The sequence below is a fragment of the Myxocyprinus asiaticus genome, chromosome 36 (genome assembly GCF_019703515.2).
Source record: "Myxocyprinus asiaticus isolate MX2 ecotype Aquarium Trade chromosome 36, UBuf_Myxa_2, whole genome shotgun sequence".
Classification (NCBI taxonomy): Eukaryota; Metazoa; Chordata; class Actinopteri; order Cypriniformes; family Catostomidae; genus Myxocyprinus; species Myxocyprinus asiaticus.
The window spans coordinates 17587002-17612987 of NC_059379.1; the positions used below are offsets into that span (position 1 = coordinate 17587002).

Here is a 25986-nt window from a genome sequence, read left to right on the forward strand (position 1 = left end):
CTGCTTGTTTACAACGAAAATAGCTGCCCAGCCTGTCAGGGGAGCGTTCCAAAGATGGCCGCCAAGTGGACTGAATTGCCTTAAAGGGACTTTGGTTGAACTCAGCTGAGAGTTCAAAATTTGTATTGGTAGCTGAAAGCATTATAAAATAAGCCAAAATATTTTATAAACAAGTTCAGTTTCACGGGTGCATCATATTAGTCTACTTAGATTTTCCAACTCTGTTCCTATTTGGCATTAGGAAAGGAGACTCACGCCACATGAATGCTAAATGCTTTGCAAACTGGGGCACACAGTTTTCAATCTACCTCTGTTCCCTCGGTTACATCTCCTTTGGAACAGGTTGCCCCCTACAGCCCAGAGCAGACTATGCAGCCCAAAGCCCATCCTTTGAATCAGCTGTGTGCTTTAAAGTTAAACTCAGCCCTCTGAAAACAGACACATGATGATACTGGACGTATGCGGAATCTGAGTCTTTCTCTGGAGTGAGTCTGCACAGTCCCTAGATGCATAGAGATGTGTGCGGTGGTAGGCTTTTGTTTGATGTTATGACTCTGTCTTATTGTGGTTAGTGTGCATGAGAGAAAAGAATGCTGGGTGGGGATGTGGTTTGAAGATTGTGACACTGTGTTTGTGTGTGTTTAGCAGAGAAAAAATTTTGTGCGTAATAAAGGATTGACATGCAGTCAGAACATGTACGGTCCAAAAGGGTTTACTGGGTTTTTCAAGTTCTGCTTTGTTCTTTTTTAGATTTCGTACAAGTCTGGTGCGAGATAAGAGCAGAAGTGTGTGTTTGTGTGTGTATTGAAGCTTTGGTTTATATATAGCTCAGTTCTACTGCAGTTCTAAGTTTTTCTGAGTGTTTTTAGTGCATTGCTATGTGGTTGCTAGGTGGTCACTAGTTGGTCGCTTACTGGCCCAAGAAAAAGAGTACACCCCTAAGTCTGTATGATATTCTGGTCCATAGATATGGCTCAGGTCCCTTCTTCAGTGTAAGTCTATGGCCCGCCAGGCCAAAACCATCCAATCTTTCTTGTCTGTATCACAAATGAGTTTGCACCAAAGTATAATACTTACGTATGAGTAAAAGTTATAGTGATGCTTACCTTTGCAAACACCACTAATTAGTTTTTGCAGCTGAAAAGCAACAATACTGTACATGCCTGTTGTAATGAAGGTAAGAAAAGCTAACAGAGATCTGTCGTTATGGCCGAGCCACTCAGTGAGAGTGTTATGATTGGACATTCCACGCATAGCTCCTCTCATCAGGGTTGAGGCACTCTCTAGAGGCACTCTCTCTCCTTGATGAACAAACGAACAATAAAACCCAACCGTCCATTCTTACTGTACTTCTAAAACAAACACCCATTCTCTCTCCACAAAACATAGCTTTGGACAAAAACACATTCCTAAGCCCAAAAGGCAACTGTGCAATGGAAAACCCAATTACAGGCCATTAAGGTATTTTTTGTTGAGATCAAGCACCTTGAATTTTCATATGTTGGTTTTGGCAGTCCTATGGGTGTACAACCAGTTACTTTCCATACAAAGGTGAAAAAAGACAAGACACTGCAGAGCTCAAGTCTCTGGGAGGTAAGCGTATCCGTCAATGTGATGAGGAAAGCATGCTGTAATTTACTGCTCTTGTGCCCCCTCAAGATCCCTTCATTGGTGATAAATCCCACAAACAGAATCCTGAGCAAGGTATCGGTGTGCCCCAGCGATTATTTTCTTAAACCACAAGCCACAATGATTAATATGTGCTGCAGAGAGAGACAGCACTGTTCCAGAAGAGACACACTCCTGAGAGATTTAACGCAGACTTCGTTCTCTTAGCACATTTCATTCTTACTGGCTAATTCTTTGCTCCTTCTTAAAATAGCAAACTAAGCAAAGGTCAGAAGATTTACAACTTTTTACAACTAGTGTAATGGTGAGTGAAAAAAAAAATTAGTTGTGTACAGATAAGAGAACATAAAAAACAATGTATAGAAAACAGCACAGTATACACATAATAATACACAGATTTACAAAATGTGAAAAGAACTTGTGTCATTTATACGTGACACACACACACACACACACACAAAAACAGTTTTACAATTGTGCAAAGTATTTACCCTGGCGGCCAAAAGTTTGGAATAATGTACAGGTTTTGATGTTTCGGAAGGAAATATATACTTTAATTCACCAAAGTGGCATTCAACTGATAACAAAGTATAGTCAGGACATTACTGATGTAAAAACAGCACCATCACTATTTGAAAAAAGTCATTTTTGATCAAATCTAGACAGGCCCCATTTCCAGCAGCCATCACTCCAACATCTTATCCTTGAGTAATCATGCTAAATTGCTAATTTTGTACCAGAAAATCACTTGTCATTATATCAAACACAGTTGAAAGCTGTTTGGTTCATTAAATGAAGCTTAACATTGTCTTTGTGTTTGTTTTTGAGTTGCCACAGTATGCAATAGACTGGCATGTCTTAAGGTCAATATTAGGTCAAAAATGGCAAAAAAGAAACAGCTTTCTCTAGAAACTCGTCAGTCAATTATTGTTTTGAGGAATGAAGGCTACACAATGCTTGAAATTGGCAAAAAAAAAAAAAAAATACTGAAGATTTTATATAAAGGTGTACACTACAGTCTTCAAAGACAAAGGACAACTGGCTCTAACAAGGACAGAAAGAGATGTGGAAGGCCAGATGTACAACTAAACAAGAGGATAAGTACATCAGAGTCTCTAGTATGAGAAATAGACGTCTCACGTCATCAGCTGACAGCTTCATTGAATTCTACCTGCTCAACACCAGTTTCATGTACAACAGTAAAGAGAAGACTCAGGGGTGCAGGCCTTATGGGAAGAGTTGCAAAGAAAAAGACACTTTTGAAACAGAAAAACAAAAAGAAAAAGTTAGAGTGGGCAAAGAGACACAGACATTGGACAATAGATAATTGGAAAAGAGTGTTATGGATCTTAACCCCTTTGAGCTTTTGTGGGATCAGCTAGACTGTAAAGTGCGTGAGAAGTGCCCGACAAGATAGCCACATCTATGGCAAGTGCTACAGGAAGCGTGGGGTGAAATGTCACCTGAGTATCTGGACAAACTGACAGCTAGAATGCCAATGATCTGCAAAGCTGTCATTGCTGCACGTGGAGGATTTTTTGATTTGAACTCTTTGAAGTAGTTGAAGTTCTGATTATTTTTTTAATAATTTTTTTCTTCAAATTGTAATAGTAATTTTTCACGTTATTAATGTCCTGACTATATATTGTGATCAGTTGAATGCCACTTTGGTGAATAAAAGTACCAATTTCTTTCCATAAGAGCAAAATCTGTACATTATTCCAAACTTTTGGCCGCCAGTGTAGTTTCAATGAGTAGTTATTAGGGCTGTGCTGATACAATCATATTTATCGATTTATTGTGATACATTTTCTCAAGATATAAGATGCAATAATTAAATATGTTTAAATTAAAGGTGTACGCAGTAATTTGTTCCCTATTAAAAATGTTGTACTCCCTAAGAAATGAATTGTGATTTTGAAACATATGTATAAAATCATGACCACTCACATGAGATGAAGACTCTAGTCATATCAGTAACCTTATATTGCTTTATACTGCTTTATTCTACATGAAGAGGGTCCCCTCATGGGGCCTGCAGTGATGGGCAGTAGCTCTAGTTTGAATGAAGTAGCTTTTCAGTAGCAAAGCTATATTTTTGATTAGGTAGCAACGTAGCTTTGACAAAAGCTACACAGCTACATCATGTCGCGTACCCAGTGTTTACCATCGGCAGTTTTTAATCAGAACTAAAGATGTCTGATTCACAAATGATTCGCTCATTTGAGTCGGTTCTTAACAATGAATTGGTCACACATGATATCATAGCAGTCTGAATTGGTTCATGATTCAATCTGAATGACTTAGAAAGCTCAGACGCACGCTGCTGAATTATTTAGAGCATCGCCAACACACTTATGGAATACTTTATAACATAGAAAATAAAGATAACGCTGGTTGCAGTAGATTTTTGTCTGTGATCAATGGAAACCAAACCTGCTAATGCGTCCAATGGTTTGCCAGTGATGAAGAAGGTACTTCTTCATTATTATTAAGTTCACACGTTTGCAGCTTGTGAATGCCTACATGAAAATGCATACAAAAGTACCATGGCATTACCATGTTTTTGGACATGTACCATTATCTGGGAGCACTATGACAATACATTGGTCTATGAATATGGCAATCATGCAGTATATCAAAGTACAATGGCAGCACCATGTTATTCTTTGAATTATCTTGAAGCAACATATTAATACAATGGCATGTGAGTGTAACCATATAACAAAATACCATGGTAGTATTTTGAAGCATCATATTATAAATACAATAATATGAATATGGTAATTACTGTATATATCAAAATGCCATGGTAGTACCATCTGATACCATCAGAAATCAAATTATTTTTGCCCAGATGTGCCCCCACACACAAGGAATTTGGCTTCTGTAGAGAAGCTTTCAGTACATACAGAAATACAACAGCTAGTCACAGAATTACATTCAAATTATGTTCAAACGGGTTTGCTCAGGTAGTAGTATAAATTTGAAAAATAAAATGGGAAAACTGTGGTTTTACTTGTTGAAAGCATGGGTTTGTGTAGGCAGTGTTGGGCAAGCTACTTATAAAATGTAGCTAGCTAAGCTACGAACTCAACAGGAAAAATAGTTAAGCTAAGCTGATACCTCCACTTCTAAAAAAGTAGCAAGTTACTCTACAAGCAACACGCCAAAAGAAGCTTGCTACATTTAAGCTACTTCAGTTTTTTTCAAACAGATGCACAGAGCATACTGTCATAGACAAAGCAGCTACCTAAATAAAATTACAGCTTCGCTACTGAAAAGCTACTCGAGTTAAAAACTAGCCTCGCTACTGAGAAATGTAGTTAAGCTATTAGCTTCGCTATTGCTGTGTATAGGTAGAATGTATAAAAATGAATTTACATGTGTTATTTTTACATGCACATACATTTTATATTGCACCATACAGTATACTTGTATACTGTTTTGCACTGTACTGTACCAAGGCTTTGATAAACAACATGTGAATAAGTCTTTTAAATGCTTTGTCTATGACGTATGCTCCGTGCAACTGTTTTAAAAAAAAAATGAAGTTAAATGTAGCATGCTACTTTTGGCGTGTAGCTTGTAGTGTAACTTGTTACTTTCTCTGTGTAGCTTTCAGTTTAGCTTATATTTTTCTGTTGATTATTTTATTTTTTTGAGTAGCTTGCCCAAAACTAGAGGGCTGTCATGTTAGGATCACATGACCAGCTGAATACTACTGGCTTAATCTCAGTAACCACCCTGTTATTTGGCACTTTTACTCATGGTTTAAATTAATCTGACTGTGAATAGTACATTTCCACAATAGCGTCGGTAACTGAAAACTGTTGTGTTTGAATGATGCTGCATCCAGGCCCATAGGTGTCAGTGTAACTCAAAGGCAACATGCATAAAAAAATTACTGAGTACACCTTTATTGTGTGTGATATGGTTAATAAGAGTTTGGGTTAGAGAAAGGGTTATGCTTGTTTTACCAGAATTTAGGTTCAGGACCAACAAAGAATGTTGTTCCAGTAACATGTCCTACTTGGCTAAATAACATCGCACATGATGCTTGTGCTTGTATAGCCTCTACATTGAGATTGAGAGAGCACAAGGAGTAGATTGGAGATCTTTTAATTGGAACGTTCTCAGTAGTAAAGACTCATGGGAAACCTGCCGCTCTCCTTTCTAAATGACAAATCAATAACTCTTGTCTGCCTTATAGTCTCAAGTGTCTTTTATCTGAGGTGTGTTTGAATGGAAGATAGTTCAATCCATTATTTAAAGACTATATTTGGCATAGCCTACTAATAACAAGCAGCTGAGATTTGTCCACTTGAGTTAGGATTCTGGCTGGAGTTTGTCTGTCTGCATCATTATTAATGTGTATGTGTCTGCCATAGGGTGCTTGCTTCATGTAGGGATTGCTTTTAGAGACATTTATTGGTGTGCCTTGAAAGATGTCACTGCAGTACTCTAGAGGGCATGAGGGGGCACCTCAAACATGTTTTAAATAGAAGCTTCAGAGAATCACCTGGAGTTCTGGGAATAGAGGCGGTATCACACAGGTACAGAGTAGCAGATTGGAGGTCAGTTTGTGCTCAGACAACATATTGCTCATATGGGTTGATTGTAAAATCCATAGACCTCTGGAAAAGTGTTTGACCAATAGGAATGTAGACTCATTAGGCTAATGGTTTCATAGACTTGAAATCATAGCGATGTGCATGCCATCAGTGCACACAAAGATCATTGAAAAAATTTGAGAAATGTTAATGTTTCTTTTTGGACAAGTGTGTGTGTGTGTGTGTGTGTGTGTGTGTGTGAGAGAGAGAGAGAGAGAGAGAGAGAGAGAGAGAGAGATTCTTTTAGGCAGGGGTGTAAAAATACTTAGAAATTATACTTAAGTGAAAGTATTGATACTCAGTGAAAATTTTACTCAAGGGTCAAGTTCAAGCGTCTAGCCAAAAACATACTTGAGTGAAAGTATTCACATTAAATTTACTTAAATATTAAAAAAGTAAAAAGTAACTTTTTTCCTAGCTAGAATAAAATCAAGAGAGGAGATTGTGTGAGACTCATTTTAACATTTGCATTACATAACCAACTACATTTACAAGCTTGTTTAAGTGTGGTCAAATTGAGTGGTGGGTTAACTGATGGAGTGTTGCATATGCGATACAAAGGACCGGGGTGCGAGTCCTGAAGAGCATGCGAGTCGACACATGAGCCAAAAGTGTCATAGAAGCACCACAACATGACGTGGTTGCTTCAGAAATGGTTTGTCATCTCACATTTTCTTTTTATGACACTATCGGTTAGGTTTTAGGTTTAGGGAGAAAACCTAACCGTTCGGGAGAACATTTTACTCACTTTTAGCGCCACACAGTGGACATTTCACCTCGGAACTGCCCTGAGACGTGTAATGAACCACATCATTTTATTTTGCAAAAACGTTGCCACAGTCACGCAATGTTCATTGCATGAGAGAGGGCACTCCTGAATTGCAATGTCAGAGCACCCAGCCCCTTGAGACATAGAGAAAGATTAAAAAAATATTCGAAATAAGCTTTAATGAAAGTTAGTAATGTTGTTGTTTTTTTTATTGTTTTCTCAGGTTTGCTACCAAACCTTGCTATTGAGCAGATGAATGAATTCAATAAAATTGATAATTAATATTTACTCAGATTACATTATTTTATTTTCATTATTAGCATCGTTATCATTGCTGGTTTTATAGTTATTGTTATAATTTATAGTTGCCTAACAACAACAACAATAATAATTTGGCAAATAGGGAGAAATTCATAGATATGATTGAATATGAAGGCAAGTGTAGAAATAAATGACATGTACACATTTAATTACAAAAGTCTTTTGCTATATATATATATATATATATATATATTTGCAAAGTGAATGATCATTTTTGACTTCATAACTGTCCAATCTTTAAAAGTAGCAGGCACTTAGAATAAGGTTTAGGACAAAAACCGTCAGTGTTTCTCACTTCGTGCTCATAGTTTTGAATGAAAACATCACATTCAGTCAGGAGGTCACATACGGTCTAGTTGCAAAAATATCTCAGTGTATCCGAAGATCAAATCAGATTCGAAATTCCACCTCTGCAGATGGTCGGAACTCCAACAGCTGCTGTGTGACACTCCATTTGAAATGGCTGACCTCTGGTAAAACCATTACGATTTTTTGCATTGAGACATTATTTTCAAGACACTGAATCACATTTCACCTAATAATTCTCATTACCGTAACATTTCTGGACATTTTACTTTTACTATTCCCATTGTTTTCAATCATAATTCTCATTACTGCTCATACAGTCTCTTTTTTTTTTTTTTTTTTATTAGCAAAACTTAAAGGCAGTACCAAGGGAGTGCTACTATGATGTATAAATATTTTAATTTGAATAATAGTCTATATAATTATTTTCCATGTTGCAGTTATTAGAAAATATCATAATGACCATAATTTTCCATGTTGGGGTGATGAGAATTGAGGTATAAAATGTGTGTAAATGTCATGAAAATAATGTCGCATTGTATTAAAATCTTAATGGCCCTAAAAATAGGTTTAATTTTCAAAATGCAAAATATTATTTCTATTTTGTTTCTTTTGATTTAGTAGGACCAGGACATTTTCTTGACAGGTTTTTTGAATCACCCTAGCATTTATAAAACTGACTACTAATCAGAGCCTTGACCTGGCGGTTGGTTATGTTCAACATTATTATTATTATTATTATATTTTATTAATATATCAACAAATTAGTCAAAAAAATTATTTTTTTATTTAGTTTAAAAATAATTAAATAGTTATTCATTTAGTTAATATCTGATTTTTTTTTTTAACTTTTTGACACAATGAAAAACAAAAACAAAATATTCTACTTTATTAATTTATATTATTAATTATTTTAGTTTAAAAATTTGGGTGCTGCTTTTTAGAGACCCACTAAATGGCATTTATGGGTAGACCCAATAGTAAGAAACCGATAATCAATTCTCAACTATAAAACAACTATACCAATGACAACTTTAAATTCACTGACCTTTAACCTCTCCGTTTTGATGCAAAGTTGTTAAATGTTTTGAGTTGCGCTTGTTTTTTTTAAACAGTCTGTTCTTCCTGTGCATTTGCACTCTTCTCCAGTTGTTTGTAACCGTTTTACTTTACTGCTCTAGCATAATGTGTGTGCTATTCCTTTCTCGGTATAATGTCTATTTAGTCACTTTTCCTGTGTGTACCTCCTGAAGGCTGTAATGAAATTTCTCTTGTGGAACAGCGGAACAAGGCTCGTGGCTGTTTGTCATGGATCACTCACACTGAGCTCGCACACTCGCCACTGTCCCTTTACTTCAGTCTTTTGCTGACTAGTTTCACCGTTTGCTTCCCTTGGCTGAACAGCCTGATAGGATTCACAACATCTCCTTCACAGGAGAGCAAATTGACTGTTGTGGTGATCTGTGCATCACGCACTTGTCAGGACTTGTGGTTGGTGAGCGATGAGCCTATCTCTATGATCGTGTGATTTTTTCACTTTGGAACAGACAACATTTTTTAACTCGATAAAACCAGTGAATGCTTTCCGTTACATACAGACACACCGCAGGCCTTTGCTGTGATCCATGACCTAAAAACCAAAAATGGAATAAGAGATGTAGGGAAAGAGGTTGAAAGGTGCGTGTATGTACAAGGGATGTGCAAAACTTCATATTTTCAAAATCTAAATATTCTAAAGGAAGCCCTGCATAATTATGCTGGTTTCGGGTTCACCGGATTGAGGTCTGGATGCCTTTCTTAAAGGGTGTTTACAGAAGATGCGTTCTTGAGTCCAAAAACAGCCCCAGGGGAATAGAATAAAACTCAGGGGTCACAAGATCTTAAACTAGTCAACTTTAGTAATCCACTACCATTGTGCCCCATTTCTAAAGTACGTGTTAAAAACAAGTACAAGCCAGTGAAATTAAAGTAGATTGAGAGAGAGAGAGAGAGAGAGAGAGAGAGAGAGAGAGTTGGTTAAAGATTGCAACAAAAAGCACAAAATCAGCTGAATGTAAATGTGCCAGATAAGGCTCGCAGAAGAGATATGGTTTGTGTGTGTGTGTGTGTGTGTGTGTGTGTGTGTGTGTGTGTGTGTGTGTGTGTGTGTGTGTAAATCTACAGCCAAACCCTCTGCTGACTTTGCTTCTCTCAAAGGAAAATTGATTTGGCCAGAGAGAGGTACTTAGATGAGTGGAAAAGAAGAATGACGGAGAGAGAGAGAGAGAGAGAGAGAGAGAGAGAGAGAGAGAGAGAGAGAGAGAGAGAGAGAAATTGAGAAAGAGAGGAGGTTAGGAAGGCTCTTTGGCACACCTTCCTATCCCTACGCTGCTCAAATCTGACCTGCTGTGTACAATAACCATTCACTGCGCTGACAGTGATAACCACTGACACTTTCTTGCGTAATATCCATTTAAAGTGTTTTCATTGGAAAAGGTACTTGTTTTTATGACAATTAAAGGGATAGTTTACCCAAAATTAAAGAAATCTGTTGTCATTTACTCATCGTCATGCTGTTCAGAAACCTATAAGATTTTCTCTCTTCCGTGGAACACAAAAAATGTTAGCCTCAGTCACCATTCACTTTCACTGTATGGAAAATCTTGCAGTGAAAGTGAATGGTGATTGTGACTATTATTCTACCTAACATCTACATTAGTGTTCAACGGAAGAAAGAAAGTAATACGGGGAACAACACAATGGTGATTCAATTGTGACAGAATATTTCATTTTTTTTTTTTTTTGGTGAAATACCTCTTTAAAGGAATATTTCAGGTTCAGTACAAGTTAAGCTCAATCGATAGCTTTTGTGTTAAAAAAAACTCATCTCTAGTTTACTTGAAAGAAAGCAAAAATTGTGGTTACACTTAGGCACTTTCAATGGAAGTAAATGGGGCCAATCCATAAATGCTAAAATACACTCTGTTGCAAAAGTTTAGCCATAAGATATAAATATTATGTGTTAACCTGATTTTAGTATGATAAAACTACATACTTACTTAATCAGTGTGTAACGTTTTATCCAATATTACTTTGTTGCCATGGCGATGCAATGCCATAAACCCTGTAATCGATTTTATTACACTAAAATCATGTAAAACAGAGATTTGATCACACTTAAATCATTTTAAAACTTATAATGTTTACATCTTGTGGCTATAATTTTAAAACAGTATGTATTTTAATGTTTATGGACTGACCCCAGTAATTTCCGTTGTAAGTGCCTTACTTCTACAAATTTAGAACAGGGGACAAGTCGAAAATATTTTCTGTGGTGATCAAAATTGTGCCACAAATGCTGTCGATTGAGCTTAACTTGAACCCAGATTTTTCCTTTAAGATCATACAGATTTCAGTGGTGGCCACTGACTGAGGCATATCAGAAATGCTTGATATTGTTCCCTGTAGCATGGTTAAAAAAGGATCTCTCTCTCCTCTTTTAACTGAATTTATAAATCTGAGCACTCAACTTCAATTTGATTTATGCACGCTCCATTAGAGGCCTTGTTCTGCCAGCACTTACCCTAACGAATGAGAACTTGTTAGGTGAGCTTACCACTCTGTCATCCACTGTTTTATTAGAATGTCAAATCACCCTTAGTCCAGCTTGCAAACACACACCCTCTCTCTCGCTCTCTTATACACATTACTAATTAAGGCCGCCTGGCCTGTTACAGAAAATCAATGGCGTTTTAGCTTTATCTTTCTCTCTTTCTCTATGCTGCAAAAATGAAGGTCAGTCGGTCCCTCCTCTTTCTTAAAAAAGTAAAAAGGCGTGTAATAGTTAAAAATGGCTGAGGAGAGTATAGTGTGCCATGATAAAACCTTTTTTTTTTTTTTCAGATTGCACATCTGCGAACCAAAAAAGGATATGTTTCCATTACAGTACTCTACTGTAAATGAGTGGTTCTTAACTGGCAAGTCAGGAAACAAAAAATAAATAGGTATGGTGTTTTTTCTGACATCAAATTTAAATAAAATTTTGTTTACTTGTGTACGATAAACACATTTGGTTGGGTCAGTATTGGGTCATCACTTGACGTCCAATGTCTTCAAACAAAACCTGTTAAAACCTTGCTTTAAATGACCTCACGATTACAGAACATTGTTTGTCATCTCACATGTTTTGTCATCTCACTTGTTCATCTCACATGCACTGATTGCACCATTTTCACACTGGACCATTTGGCCAGGTCTTGCACTGTTTTAGCACAATTGTGGTTCTGATTTATTGATTCAATCCTGAGTGATTCTTTGTCTTTTTTCTTTGGCTTATTGAAAGACACAGGAACTGCTCCACTACTACTTGGCATTTAATTGAATTATTCCCTGAAGTACCCTCAATCTCTCCACATCTCTTTAGTCATCTCTCCTACATCAACAATTGGTTTCAGCTGTGATCAGTGAATTTTCCAGAGGTGCTCTGTCTCTAATATTGTCTGTCTCTATCTTGTACTGTTATTTGCACCAACATCCTCTTCCCAAATCTTGAGGGTTTTACCAACTCTTCATCTTGCAAGCGATTCCATATGGTAGCATTCTCTTTTAAGTGTTGTGTTTTCTCTGTGTCTCTGCAGTAAGTAACTACAGTCATGTGCTGGAGGGCCAGTCGGACTCAGATGATGAAGATAAGCTTCACATTGTAGAGGAGGAAGGGAGTCTCCTGGATGGGGCTGACTGTGACAGCGTGGCCCCTGATGACGACCCTAACGGGGCTGCTGACCCAGACGGCAGATGGGATGATGGTAAACCCCACCCATTGTGATGTCACTGATTCCCAAAGATACATAATCGAACTGAAACACCTATCAATTTCAACTTAAGGTTCTGAAATCAGCAGGTTTTCTTTCTGGTTGCTACACTGCTTGAAATGTGAGGATTGAAATCCTTATTGTTCTTTTTCTCAAGCTTTTGTACAATTCATTCGTGCTTAAAGTAGAGACTTTTTCTTTGTTTTCAGCGTGCTATCTATTTTTGATTTGATAAACTTTCGGTTTTTAAAGCTCAATTACGGAAGATTGTTTGGATAAAATTTTACAAAATGCCATTACTGATTGAGTACATACTGTCAAAAAACATAATCTGTTAACTGTTTGGCAAAGTTCTATACTTGCTATAATGCTTGGATATGTTGTTTGGTAGGGTTGTTGAAGCTTATATTGCTTGTCACGTATCTACTTTGTCCGGTGAAGTTATATGTAACATGTTTACTAATATTCATGACTTCTGAGTATTTTATAACATTGCTGTAGTTTCCAGGTTCCCTAAGAGTGTGTGCCGCTGTTTACTCATTTCTTATGCCCCAGTTGCAGAAATGCACAAGCTATCACTTATTGTCCTTTTAGCATATTGTCTGTTTACAAGTCTATTTAAAAGTCACTATAGGTACAAGTTACTACAAGCTGGTTCCCCATGAAATGTATAATCATCTCAAGTTGTTTAAAATGTACCGATTTCATAGCAGTAATGTACATATTAATTTGTTTAGTGTGTAACCATCTATCTATTATAACTTTACTGCTAAAGAATTGGTTAATTAAACATATTATTGTAATTTTTATATTGCATATTTCTGCATATTATTTTCATGTTTAATAAAGTATATTTCATCCCCATCATTATTAAATTCTCGTTTTATGAATGAATTAATTAATAAATTAACATTACATTTATTTAGTGCTTTTCTGACACTACACTCAAAGCGCTTCACGTAGTGAACAGGGGACTCTCCTCAACCACCACTAGTGTGCAGCATCCACCTGGATGATGTGACGGCAGCCATATTGTGCCAGTACACTCACCACACACCAGCTATTGGTGGAGAGGAGAGAGTAGAGTGATACAGCCAATTGAAGAATGGGGATTATTAGGAGGCCATGATTGATAAGGGCCAAAGGGGGAATTTGGCCAGGACACCAGGGTTACACCCCTAATGGAGTTAATTAACAGAGATTCGGGAGGAGCATGTTAATTTTAATCTGATAAATCACAGCCCATGAGCAGGAGTATATAAGCTGCTGCTTACCTGCTTCCTGTGACAACTCTCCTGACATCCCACCTCCACCCCATCTCCACATATTCTCTAGATCCATTATCTAATCTGGACTAAAAATAGTCCGGGGGGGTAATCAGGACTCGAGTTGAGTCTCGAGCTCCGAGCCCTCCAGTATACAGACAGCAAGCCAAATACGTTTACTGCTTCAACACAAGATTACATTAACATACATACTACTGAAATCTTTACGAGAAGTGCCCTGAGATTTTTAATGACCACAGAGAGTCAGGACCTCGGTTTAACATCTCATCCAAAGGCTGGCACAGCGTCCCCATTATTATACTGATTAGAATCCACACAGACCACAAGGTGAGCATCCCATGCTGGCCTTACTAACAACTGTTCCAGCAGCAACCATAGTTTTCCCCAGGAGGTCTCCCATCCAGGTACTGACCAGATCAACCCCACTTAGCTTCAGTGGGTAACCAGTCTAAAGCTACAGCGTGATATGGCTGCTGGCTTTATATTTTTAGTTTGCAGTGTTATTGTGTGCAGTGCATATATGTACTATTGTAGTATTTATGTTTTTTTGTTTTTTTTCTCCCCCTTTTCTCCCCAATTTGGAATGCCCAATTCCCAATGCGCTCTAAGTCCTCATGGTGGCATAGTGACTTGCCTCATTCCGAGTGTGACGGAGGACAAATCTCAGTTGCCTAAGACTGTCAATCCACGCATCTTATCACGTGGCTTGTTGAGTGCGTTTCTGCGGAGACATAGCGCATGTGGAGGCTTCACGCTATTCTCCACGGCTCCACGCACAACTCACCATGTGCCCCACCGAGTGCGAACCACATTATAGCGACCACAAGGAGGTTACCCCATGTGACTCTACCCTCCCTAGCAAGACCTGGCTGGAGTCACTCAGAACGCCCTAGATTCGAACTCGCGACTCCAGGGGTGGTAGTCAGAGTCTTTACTCGCTGAGCTACCCAGGCCCCCATAATATTGTAGCATTATCAACTGAGGCTGTTCAATATAATATAAAATAATTAAGTCTTCCATTCAACTTGTATCAGCCATATCACAAGTTTCACCTCTTAAATTGATGTGTAGTACAATACAAACATTAGTGCATAAAACACTAGAATAATCATATTCAAATATATACTGCTAACTGGTGGTGGTTAAGGTGAGTTCCCTGTTCTCAATGTAAAAGCTTTGAGTGTAGTGTCATAAAGGGCTAGAAGTGTAAAATTCATTCATTAATTTATTAAAAATATGTAAATACAAGTGTTGTTTATCTTTATCAAAGCAAGGAATATTTTGGTTTTAAATGTTTAATCGTCTAACATAATATCAACTGGAAAATAGAACAGATGACTCTGGCTCTGAATATCTCCCAGTCATGATCACACACAGGCGATATCCAGGTAAGCTCAAATCATGGGATTCATCTGTGCAGAAGATCAGTGCCGAAACAACTCCTGTAGTGTTCTTCCACAAATTTACAATTTTAAGTTTTAACAACAGATGTCGCTAGAGAGCACAAAGTTCTGAGGAATTTAAAGGTGCACTCAGTAATTTTTTGAAGTATGTTGAATTGGCTTACATTGGCTTACACTGACACCTATTGGCCTGGATGCTGCATCATTCTAACACAGTAGTTTTTAATTACCAATGATGTAGAAATTCACTATGCACAGTAAGCCATGAATGAAAGTGTCCATTAACAGGGCAGTTACTGAGATGAAGCCAGTAGTATTCAGCTGGTCATGTGATGCTAACATGGCTGCCCCCATGAGGGCGCCCCTGCTCCATGCAGAATAAAAGAGCTTTTATAAGGATACTAATATGACTGAACTATTCATCTCACATGAGTGGTCATGATTTTATACGTATGTTTCAAAATTACAATTTGTTTCTTTAGAAGTAAAACTTTTTAAAAGAGGAAAAAAATTACTGAGTGAACCTTTAAGATTTAAGCTTTAAAAACTGATGTGTTTGGTGAATGCCAACTGCTTGTGATGATGTCTTTGTAATGTCTTTGTAATTTTCATACTGAATTGTGATCAAACATTCAGGTTTATTAATGAAAAAGTGAACCATAATTAGTGAATCTCAATCAATTTCTTTAAGATTGAATGTAGCTTCAAACGATCATAAAAAAAAAAAACTATTCCTTTTCTGCCTTGCAAGTACAGGTATTTCCTTCATGAATTGTGAACCTAGTTTTTATTGAGGTGATGAATTTTTAGTTCTATGTGGGAAATGAATGCTTTGGGATACAGTAGAGTTATTTTGCTTTCAGTGAAGGTATTTCTGCAGTGTTCTTGGGATAATATGCATTGCCTGCAGTGTGAGGATTGTTTATGTAGGAATAGGTGAACACACAATCTGTTGTGTGTGAGCTGCCAGGGTGCTATTGTGCATTAAGGTTAGTGTTGCGGGACGCAGACATCATGGCAGGTAATATACCGCCGATATAACCACGGCAACTGCTGGCACAGCAGCCCCTTATTCTCTCGGTCATTCAGTTTTCTCATTCGCAAGACTTTCCTCTCTTTCACTCTGTGTTGTATTTTCAAGTTCACCCCTGAAATTCGTAGGCCTCTCTCATTTTAATTTTTGTCAGTATTCATTCATTCCTCTCTCCTTGTTTCTCTGTCAGTTCTCTGCAGGACAGAGGTTCAGTGAAGAAGAAAGTCATTGTTTTTGGCAGAGTTTTTCAAACATTAAACACTTCACAGAAAGCCAAGTTAAGAGAGAGGGACTGCTCACACATGCTCTCTCTCTCTCTCACCCTTCTTTCTTACATCCATTCCACCTTCATCTTTTTGTAGTCTTTCTTTGTCCGCCTGTTGTTTCTTTGTTGTAGAGGTTTAAATGAATTATTGTTGTAAGACTCTGAGGCTTTCCCAGAATTCTTTGTGTCTTCTCTCTTTTAACATGTTTCAGCATAGGATCCAAGCACCTGTTGCACCTTCAACAATTCGAAAGCTTTTCTCCTTCCCATTGCTTCTCTGTTTCTTTGCCTGTTTCCGTCTCCATTGCCAAAGGCTCAGTTTAGCACTTGCAGTGAGAGGCCCAGATATATGATCCATTAGGAGGTGTGTCACATAGAGAAATTGGCCTGTCGGGATGTAATGTGCATTGTTCTCTGTTCTCACATGTCGTGTTTGAGTTATATACACTTCTCTGCCTAAGCTACCCATCATTCATAGCGCTCAGAGCTGTAAAGCAGCCACTAGCTATAACGGTTTAACACTATCAGTCTTGATCTCACTCTTGATTCAGGCTACCCCAGCATGTTATGAAAAATTCTATAAAAAAAAAAATAATAATTTAAAAAAAATGTAATTAAATGGTTATGATAAATCTGGCAAAATGTGACAATTTGTGATTTTTGTGTAATAATTTTTTATTTTACATTCAGCACCACTGTTGGCAAGAAACTATACAAGTATGCAGAAGAGACAGACATTCCCCAAACTACTGTAATTTTACACAGATGTTTTTAGATCTTATTATAAAATAACATATAAACCTTAATGGATTAAAAAAAAAATAGCCTACACTTAAAAAGATAATTTTAAGGTTTACGCATTTAAATTGCATAATGAATTGAGTAATCTTTAACAAAATAAAATAAAAAAAACTACATATTTTGTTATATTATAAAAAAATTATATAACAAATTTTTTTTTTTGAAATGCTTAAATCTTAAAAATTGGCTAAAATATTTTTTTGAGCATATAGGCTTTCCTGCTGTTCCGGACAGATGTTGTAGCTGTTGTTGTGTGGAAATCTTAACAATATGAATTATCTACTCCTTTATTGGACTTTTCAACATAATGTGAAAATATAAACACAGTTTGACTGTCTTCATGTAATCACCATAGGATACGAGACGATAAAGATACATTTTGGAACAGTGCCTCAGTGGATAGTGCATGCGTCACTACATATAAAAGGCTGTTGTCATATTCATCCTGATCTCATGATAAGTATGTGACTGTGCCTAGATTTTTGCAAAATGATATTTTGTGGTTCATGACATGTATCGCAGCATTTTTTAGGTAAAATGTCCACTGTGTGGTACTAAAAGCTAATTAAATATTCTCCCAAACAGACTAGGATTTTAAGGTTAATGCTCTATTGTGTTTTAAATCAACAAAACCGACCACCCTTACCTAAACATCATACTGAAGCCTAACCAAAAGTGTCTTAAAAGCAAATGGTAGATGGAAAACACAATTCCTGAAGTAACCACGTAATTGTGTGCAGCTTCTATGACACTTTCGGCTCATGTGTCGACTCGTGTGCTGTTTGGGATTCAAAAGTGGTCCTTTGCATTGCATTCACAAGTGCAACGCTCTGTCAGTTTGATTGTGTATGAACAAGGTTGTAAATGTAGTTGGTAATGTAATGCAGACTTTTAAATGTATTGCCTCACAAGTCATGCACTATAGATAAAGTGTTTAGATGTCATAAGATAGCATTGTGTGGGACAGAGTGATAATGAACTGATAATCTGCTATTTTACTCATTATTTGTGTGAAATGGAATAGAAATCAATGTTGTTGTAGCGCCTCTAGTGTTCACTTTACCAGGAAACTGCCGCTATACATACTGTACAGCGTGCAATGTAAAAATTGTTTGCAAAAATGTAGGTATAGTAACATATGGGAGACATTAATTAATATGTGTGTGTGTGTGTGTGTGTGTGTGTGTCGTGATTTCACGTGATCAAGGTAGGTATTGAGGTACGTGGTTATTGTCGGTATAAGAATATAGTCACCTGTTCACCGGGGGGGGGAGTGATAGAGAGGGGGTGAGCAGGGAAACCGTATTTTTTGTTGACTGCCTTAGAGCACAGCCTATTAGTGGCTTTTAGTTTGTCCAGCTATATAGTTAGTTAGCCGCTATATAATGTAATTCAATGAGACCAGGTTAGTCATATTCCGTTCCCCCTTTCTCTTCACTTTCCTCTCAGTTTTCCACTGTCATATCTAAAAAATGACATGGAATTTAGTTCGGAACTGAGGACAGAGTGCAACAATCACATGTGGGGGACACAATCACCTTTTTGTAAAATGTGTAGGGGTTGGGGGACATATCCACCACATTCCCTATGGTTGCTGCATCTTTGCCTACATCCTTCATGATTTTCCCTTTATCTTTATTTCTTTTTATCTTGACAGCGTTCTCTGTTTTAGAGTACCATCTTGTTTAGATACAGACTGACTCTCTGTGGTCTCTCTGTCTGTGTTTGTTTTAAAGCTACAATTCTTGTACACTCTTGTACCTCAACCTCCACTTTTACTTTCCCTCTGTCTCCTTCCCACTATTTTTCTCTGATTCATTCTTCATGATCAGATGACTGGCCTCTTGCTCAATGTGAACTCTCATATTTTGTGAGATGAAAATGGGTCACTCTCAGTCATTTATGGGGTAAATACTCCGTAAACCAATACATTATTACAGAGGCACGGAAAGCGATGCTGCTTATCCAGTTTGATATGTCATGCCATTCTGTTTCACTGTAATTTAAACACACGTTTCTTGAACAGGCATTAGGAGTTAGCCATTTACGTAATGCGGTGAGCACAGGCACCTAGCATAATGGAACAACAAACACGGTGGATGGTCTTTCCTAATTTTTTACTGTTGTAGAGGATTACATTCTGTATTTGACTCATAGGTTTTAAAGTGCATAAGCATATGGTGATGGAGTAATTGGTCACTGGGGAAGGTGGTGTAAGTGCCTGAGTCACAATGGAAATCCCAACAGAACTTTAATCGGGAAAAGTGAAGCATTGAATTCTGGGAAACGTAATCTTACTTGAGATTTACACAGTAATGCTGCAAAAAATAAATAAATAAATAAATAATAAGATTTGAGCAGAAAGTTTCTGGACCACATTCAGATGCCTTGTGAATGAAGCTAGAATTTTTTCCTGTAATTGGGATTAAAAATGGACAGTGCAATTTTCACTCACCTCAATATTTTTTTATTTATTTCTTTACAAATATCTTCAGTTTCTCTAGTTAATTATCCCAAATTACAATAAATCTCAATAAGATTATTTGCTGTCTTGAGTTTTTTCATCTATGTGAAATAATTCTAGCATGCGAACTAGCGTCATCCTCAAATCACACCAAGCCCATCACCGAACACTCATGCACTTTATCTGACCTTCAACCTAAATGTGTGTTTAAGAAGGTCAGGATGTCATACATAATCTGTCAAATGTGAATGTATGTATGTGTGTTTCTTCAGTGATCTTACCAACCACACTTATCTTATTTCTTTCTTTTCAAAGAAGGTTTTGGTTTGTTGTACAATCACAAGATAATCTCTGCCTGCCTCTATGAACAGTTTATTGTAAGACCTGAGGGGATATTGTCCCTCATAGGAAGACATCATAAGACTTTAATAATGTGGTGTAATAAAGTGTTGAGTCCAGATTGCAAGAATTTCTTGGAAACAGAGGGCTGTTGAGAGTGTTGTGTGAAAGATCACAAGAGAATGTAGAGATTGTCTTAGTCCTCAGTTGTCCAGCCTCACTAACATTCACATCTCTCTATCTCTGGCCCGCTTATAATATGCGATTGTCACGGCTACAGTTGTGCTGTGATGTCATGACTACACTGTGCTGCAATGGCTGTATAGTACTGGGTAAAGCATGGAGCAAGTGTTCTGTTATTCGTCTGTTCCTACACAAGCAGAACATCTCGCACCCAGATTTCAGCACAATTTAAACCTCTTGTGCACTTCTGAGAGGGAACATTTGTCATTGAAATCGATGGCGATCAAGGTAGCATTCATGGTTTTTCTATCTGCAAGTGCCAAGAATGTAGTTTAAATGAATATGCAAATGAAAGGGGGATGGCAAAGGGGGATGTTTTCCAGGGTCCTGTAATAAAGGAGAGCCCGCTAAACACATTTTTACACTGCCGAACGCATAAGTGGGGTGGCAATCCGTGAATTTTTATTTTTTAAGCAATGGTGCTGTATAGCTCCAATGTGGTTCTGATATGATATTTGTGCTTCTTTGCAGTGTTAACCTCATCAACAAAATTATTGTCAAAAACGTTCGTTGACAAAGAGTGTTTTGATTCCGTCAAGACGAAATCTCGACAGACAATAAAGCGAATACACAGGTGAACTTGAACTGTTACTCGCTAGTCAGAATGCGTAACTTGTGTTGTGAATATGCTGTTTCCACATTTAATGAAACATCCTAAACTGTCTAAAACACGGGAAACTGAGACCAGTCTTTAAAGCATAAAGAATTCACAATACATTAACTACTAAAAAGTAGCTAATACGTCAGTATATTCATTTTCTGCTATTATTTCAGAAGCTCAGGTTTTCAGGACAGTTTTAACATGTTGTTTATGAATCTTTAAAATATTTGGTTAAGGTTTGGTCTGTTACAGTTTGACATTTATTTTGTCATTTTGCTCATTAATGTTAGCTAAAATGTTATTTTCATCAACAAAAGTAAAATGGATTAAATTAGTAAATATAACATTACAGAATGTTTCTATACCGTGGTGAGAAAACCCTACGTCAGACAAATAAATAGTGTCACTGTGAACATCCCTTATGGAGACATCACTGCTGAAGTTGAGTGTACTACAGGGAGATGCAGAGAAAAAGAGGACAGGCAAAAGAATACTGACACACACAAAAAAATTGTCTTCATTTAGTTTTTTCCCCCCACATATTGCTGCATCTCTTAAATCGTTCCGACACACAAATGGGCAAATGTCCTCAGGTGTTTCCGAATGTTGTTTTGACTCGCTAGCGAATGTCATTAGTTGTAATTGCTGACATTGCGGACTCATTTTGAGTGTACGCATGAGAGAGCGCATAGCTAAGGCACAGAACGGCGTGCTGCTCGAGGGCTCAGTTTTTCCCAAAGCCTTCACTTGTTCATTTGCAACTGTTAGTTGAGCCAATCTTTCGTTTGTGTGCAAAAGAGAATGAGATTACATTTTTCAAATTAAAGAAGCTCATTTAATCGGGAGGTTGAGCTTAGATTGTGCATTAAGCCCAAAATTTAATTAGCTGCACCGGAAACATTTCTTTTTTATTTGCATTTAATAGGTAAATGTGCAATCGAGGACTAATATGTGTTTTTGTGGGTGTACGTACGTGAAGCTCTGTGTATCTAAAGCTTGTATGCTCTCAAACCCCAGTGAGTATTTAGTTAATGTACTGTTGAATAGTAAATTCACCACACTTTTTATTCCTGTAATTCTTTCGGATGTTTCAAATTGCTCATCCATCTTATTTTTATGGTGCATTGGGCCCATATCCTGCAACTGTTTGACTGTTTACACTGCGAGCGATGCAACATGACAAAACTGGAATGACATTTGTAGAGAGCTGATAATAGTCTGACAAGAGGCAGAGGATTGTTTAACTCTTTATGTAAAAACTGTACTGCAATGCACTGAGTATGAGTCCTGCATTTAACTAATGTTTTAGTAGAAAAAATATGTATTGTGCACAGATGCATTCTTCAGATGTAATGCCAAGTGTTAACCGTGATGGAGCTATGCGTTCAAATAAATCATCTGAAATAAACAGTGGGCTATCATTGCCATTAAAGCGTTACTGACAGAAAACATATGTACACCAATCATGAGCATGTAACTTGTAATTTACAGCATCATAAACATACATTTTAATAACAAATTGCAAATGCATTTGCAATGCTGAAATAAGCACACATTATTTTTAACAGAAATAAACATAGATTAATTCATGCATACAGGTATTTACACCATATAAACTGAAGAAATGTAAAAATGTAAAACTGGTGGAATGCAAAATAAATGCACAGCATTCTAATATTATAATAAATTCACTTGAGTATGAACATAGTGAATTTAGGACAGGTCTAATTTTGATGCATCACTTGCTGTAGTTTAGATCCTGTTAGCAATTCAGTCTAACTGTTTGTGTTTTTTGTGTGTTGCAGTGAAAGACGAGTGCATGTCAGATGAGGATGAGAGGAGCAGAGATGCTTTGGTTGAGGAGATGCTCCAACAAGGAGACACGGCTGTCATCTTCCCAGAGGCACCAGATGATGAACCACGACAAGGCACGCCAGAGACAGGTGGACATGATGAAAATGGTACATACACACAGAAATACTTCCTTTACACATGTAAACACTCATGAAAAGTTTTGAAAATGTATTTTAGTTTCCTTTTTTATTTTTTTCAGTTTTGTGAATTGTTTATTTCAAAATGTTTTCATTTAATTTTTGATTAACAATAATAAAACAACCCCCTATCCAGGTATAACTCATAAAACAACCTTATATCCACTTATGAGCAAAAGTATAAACACTTGGAGACATATCGCATACTAATGACTCAGAAACTTCTATTTCTTTTACACCTGCAACACCTGAGCAAATCTCTCATACCCGAGCTAATTTCTCATGTCCCTGTTGCTGTGTTTGTGAAAGCGAGAAAGAAAACGTTTCACCTGACCAGAAGGAGAGGGTTAATACATTACTTGTTAACAGGTAATATGTTACCTGTGTGAAAGTTGGACAGAAACCCATCCAGGTGTCTCCTGTTCTCCATTTTAACCATAAAGGAACTGAAAATACATTTGGAAATTTAAATCCAGAATGTTATTAATAGTTAAAATCTGTCATTTTGTAAATATTGACATTTGTTATGAGAAATATTCTGACAAAGTTATGCCATGATTTGTGTGCTCAATAGTGTTGTTGTAATTAAACCTAATAATGTCTTAATGAATGGCACTGCCAACCCATTTAATCCCAAATTTTTTCTAGCTGAGTGGACACATATATTTTACTCCTTGGATAGCCCAATGAAAGAAATTGTATGTCTTTTCTAAAAAAAAATTTGAAAAAAGTTAGTGCAAGTATGAAATTCATACTTGGTCACAATAGTAACCGGTGGGAAAATACAGAGTAAGTGTGATACAGTAATTTTGCTCAGTTGCTCAATAGGACCCTATAGAAAATTGCAAACAATAAAGTAATAATTTAATATACTGTATACATTTGTTTTTTAATATCAAGCAATTGTGGGGGGAAAGGGACAAACCAAGAATAACTGCATAATTATTTTTAAATCTGCAAGTTTATAATGGGAGTCAGTGAGTCGCCTATTCAATAATGGGTCTCTGTATTTTCCCACCGGTCACAATTGTGACCACTTACATGTTTACTTGTCCTGTGAGCATGATTTATGAGGCAGAACAATTGTATTAATTAAGTCAATAATAGACCCTTTAAACATTATATAGTATACAAAATATGGTAGTTGTAAGTATATCATGACAGGTTTTAGTTGCTTTATTTCCTTTTATGGAGTTTTGACACAGACATAATCTTTAAAGGAACACAGTGGAATTAAATGGCTGTCATGTGACTATTAGCACCACTCATGTACATTTGTTTTACATGAAATCAAGATAGTTTGCACTGTCAGTTACAATTGACAACACTTTTTAGACCCTTCAAATTACAAACTAAATTTCGGTCACAATTGTAACGGTGGGATTAAATGGGTTAATGTCCCAGGGTGCTCTATATTAAAGTGACAGGAATGTCTCAGTGTTAGTGGCTTCATTATCCTGGTAAAATTTGCTGTCAGATCTTCTCTGGGTTGTTATTCCATTTCCCTTTTTATTTCAAAGGCTTCAGTATTATTTTCTTTTTTTTGAGGCATAATTTGTTCAGCCATGTAATTATTTCGCTTGTTGCTGTGGTACTCTTTTTGATTAACCAGCTTCCATTTCTTTTCTTTTCATTTTGGCTGCTGTTCTTCCTCGCTTCTTGCTGGAGATCTCTCAGAATTAAAGACCTCACCTAACCCGCATATAATTCTTCATCAGTACATTGATAACAGACACATGTTTACTTAGCTATCTGCATGAGGACATGCCATAGACAGAGGGAGTTTTTGGGTTCACTTAGTACACATGTTTACCTGTGTGCCACACAAATACGTTTAACTTTGTAAATTAAATTCTCTCATTTTAAAATAATGTATTTTGGTTCCCCTGTATTGCTGATTGATTGCTGAATTTTCTCATCATGTATCAAAAAGAGGGAGTGATAGGACACACACACACACTCTCTCTCTCTCTCTCTTCCTTCCTGTACTCATTTTTAATACGCTCCACTCTCATCTCTCTCTTTCTCTCTCTCTCTCTCTCAGGCACACCAGATTCGTTTTCTCAGCTCCTCACCTGTCCGTATTGCTCTCGTGGCTACAAGCGTTACACCTCACTGAAGGAGCACATTAAATACAGACACGAGAAGAGTGAGGACAACTTTAGCTGCTCGCTCTGCAGCTACACCTTTGCCTACCGTACACAGCTGGACAGACACATGACCGCACACAAAGCCGGCCGAGAACAAGTAATCTGTCCTTAAGAAGTAATCCATTGAAAATGTTTGTGGAATTAATTCTTAGTCAGTAATTGTGTTCATCAGTTTAGCAACAAGTGTTAAAAATGTTTTTTTGAAGAAAAAAAAAGGAAAAGAGAAAAAAGAAAAAAGGAGTACTTGTGTATTTTTATGAATACCATAAATTTAAAAACTGACTCAAAACTATTGGATTTAAGAAGTGTACAACTAATTCACAAGTGTTTTAGAGGCTACATGCCACTCATGCTTGACCTATTGAACTGTACTTAGTGTTTCTAAGAGCGCTAAAATATTGAAAATGACAGTAATGCTAACATTAAAGCTTATCTTTGTCACTTTTTTCATAAAACAGGGATATTGTTAAATTTACTAAACATTTGAGGAGCTTGTGCATCTACAGATACTTTAACAGCAGTATAAGTCACCCGAGTATAACAGACATTCTTTCTCACTTTCTTTAGCGGCATGTTACTCAGTCAGGTGGAGGAGGGAATCGAAAGTTTAAATGCACTGAATGTGGCAAAGCCTTCAAGTACAAACACCACCTGAAAGAACACCTGCGCATCCACAGTGGTGAGGACTGCCTCCAGTTTGCTAGAGTAGTGCATGTTATTGTTGTATGTGTGTGTTTGCAAGCATGCATACTGTATGTATGCATTTGTGCACATCTTTGTTCAAATTTGTAGGTCATTCAAGTACTTCAAAATACTTATCAAAGGCTTGCAAAAAGAGTTTTAGGATTGACCTTTAAACATTGTACACAGTGTTTTTGTTGGATTTACGGTTGGATTTTTTTATTTTTGAGGAAAAGCAGCAAATAGGTGAAGTATCTTTTTAATTTACTTAGATATTTTTCAACCATGCTTTTGAACACAG

The 25986-nt window shown here is 37.0% G+C and overlaps 1 protein-coding gene across 12 annotated transcripts in view; it reads left to right on the forward strand.

Moving 5' to 3' along the window:
• The window catches only part of LOC127427030 (zinc finger E-box-binding homeobox 1-like), an 89374-nt gene that overhangs the window by 53878 nt on the left and 9510 nt on the right, over window positions 1–25986 (forward strand). For 2 of the 12 annotated variants that reach the window (XM_051674324.1, XM_051674320.1), the window contains exons 2-5: window positions 12255–12422; window positions 22669–22824; window positions 24899–25101; window positions 25572–25683. In XM_051674324.1, coding sequence (XP_051530284.1) covers window positions 22683–22824; window positions 24899–25101; window positions 25572–25683 — 457 coding nt within the window. In that variant the 5' untranslated portion in view covers window positions 12255–12422; window positions 22669–22682. Of the gene's footprint in view, window positions 1–392; window positions 529–11520; window positions 11622–11677; window positions 12096–12254; window positions 12423–20132; window positions 20837–22668; window positions 22825–24898; window positions 25102–25571; window positions 25684–25986 lie in introns of those variants that run through there. The other 10 variants (XM_051674323.1, XM_051674322.1, XM_051674326.1 and 7 more) reach the window with 10 other exon arrangements.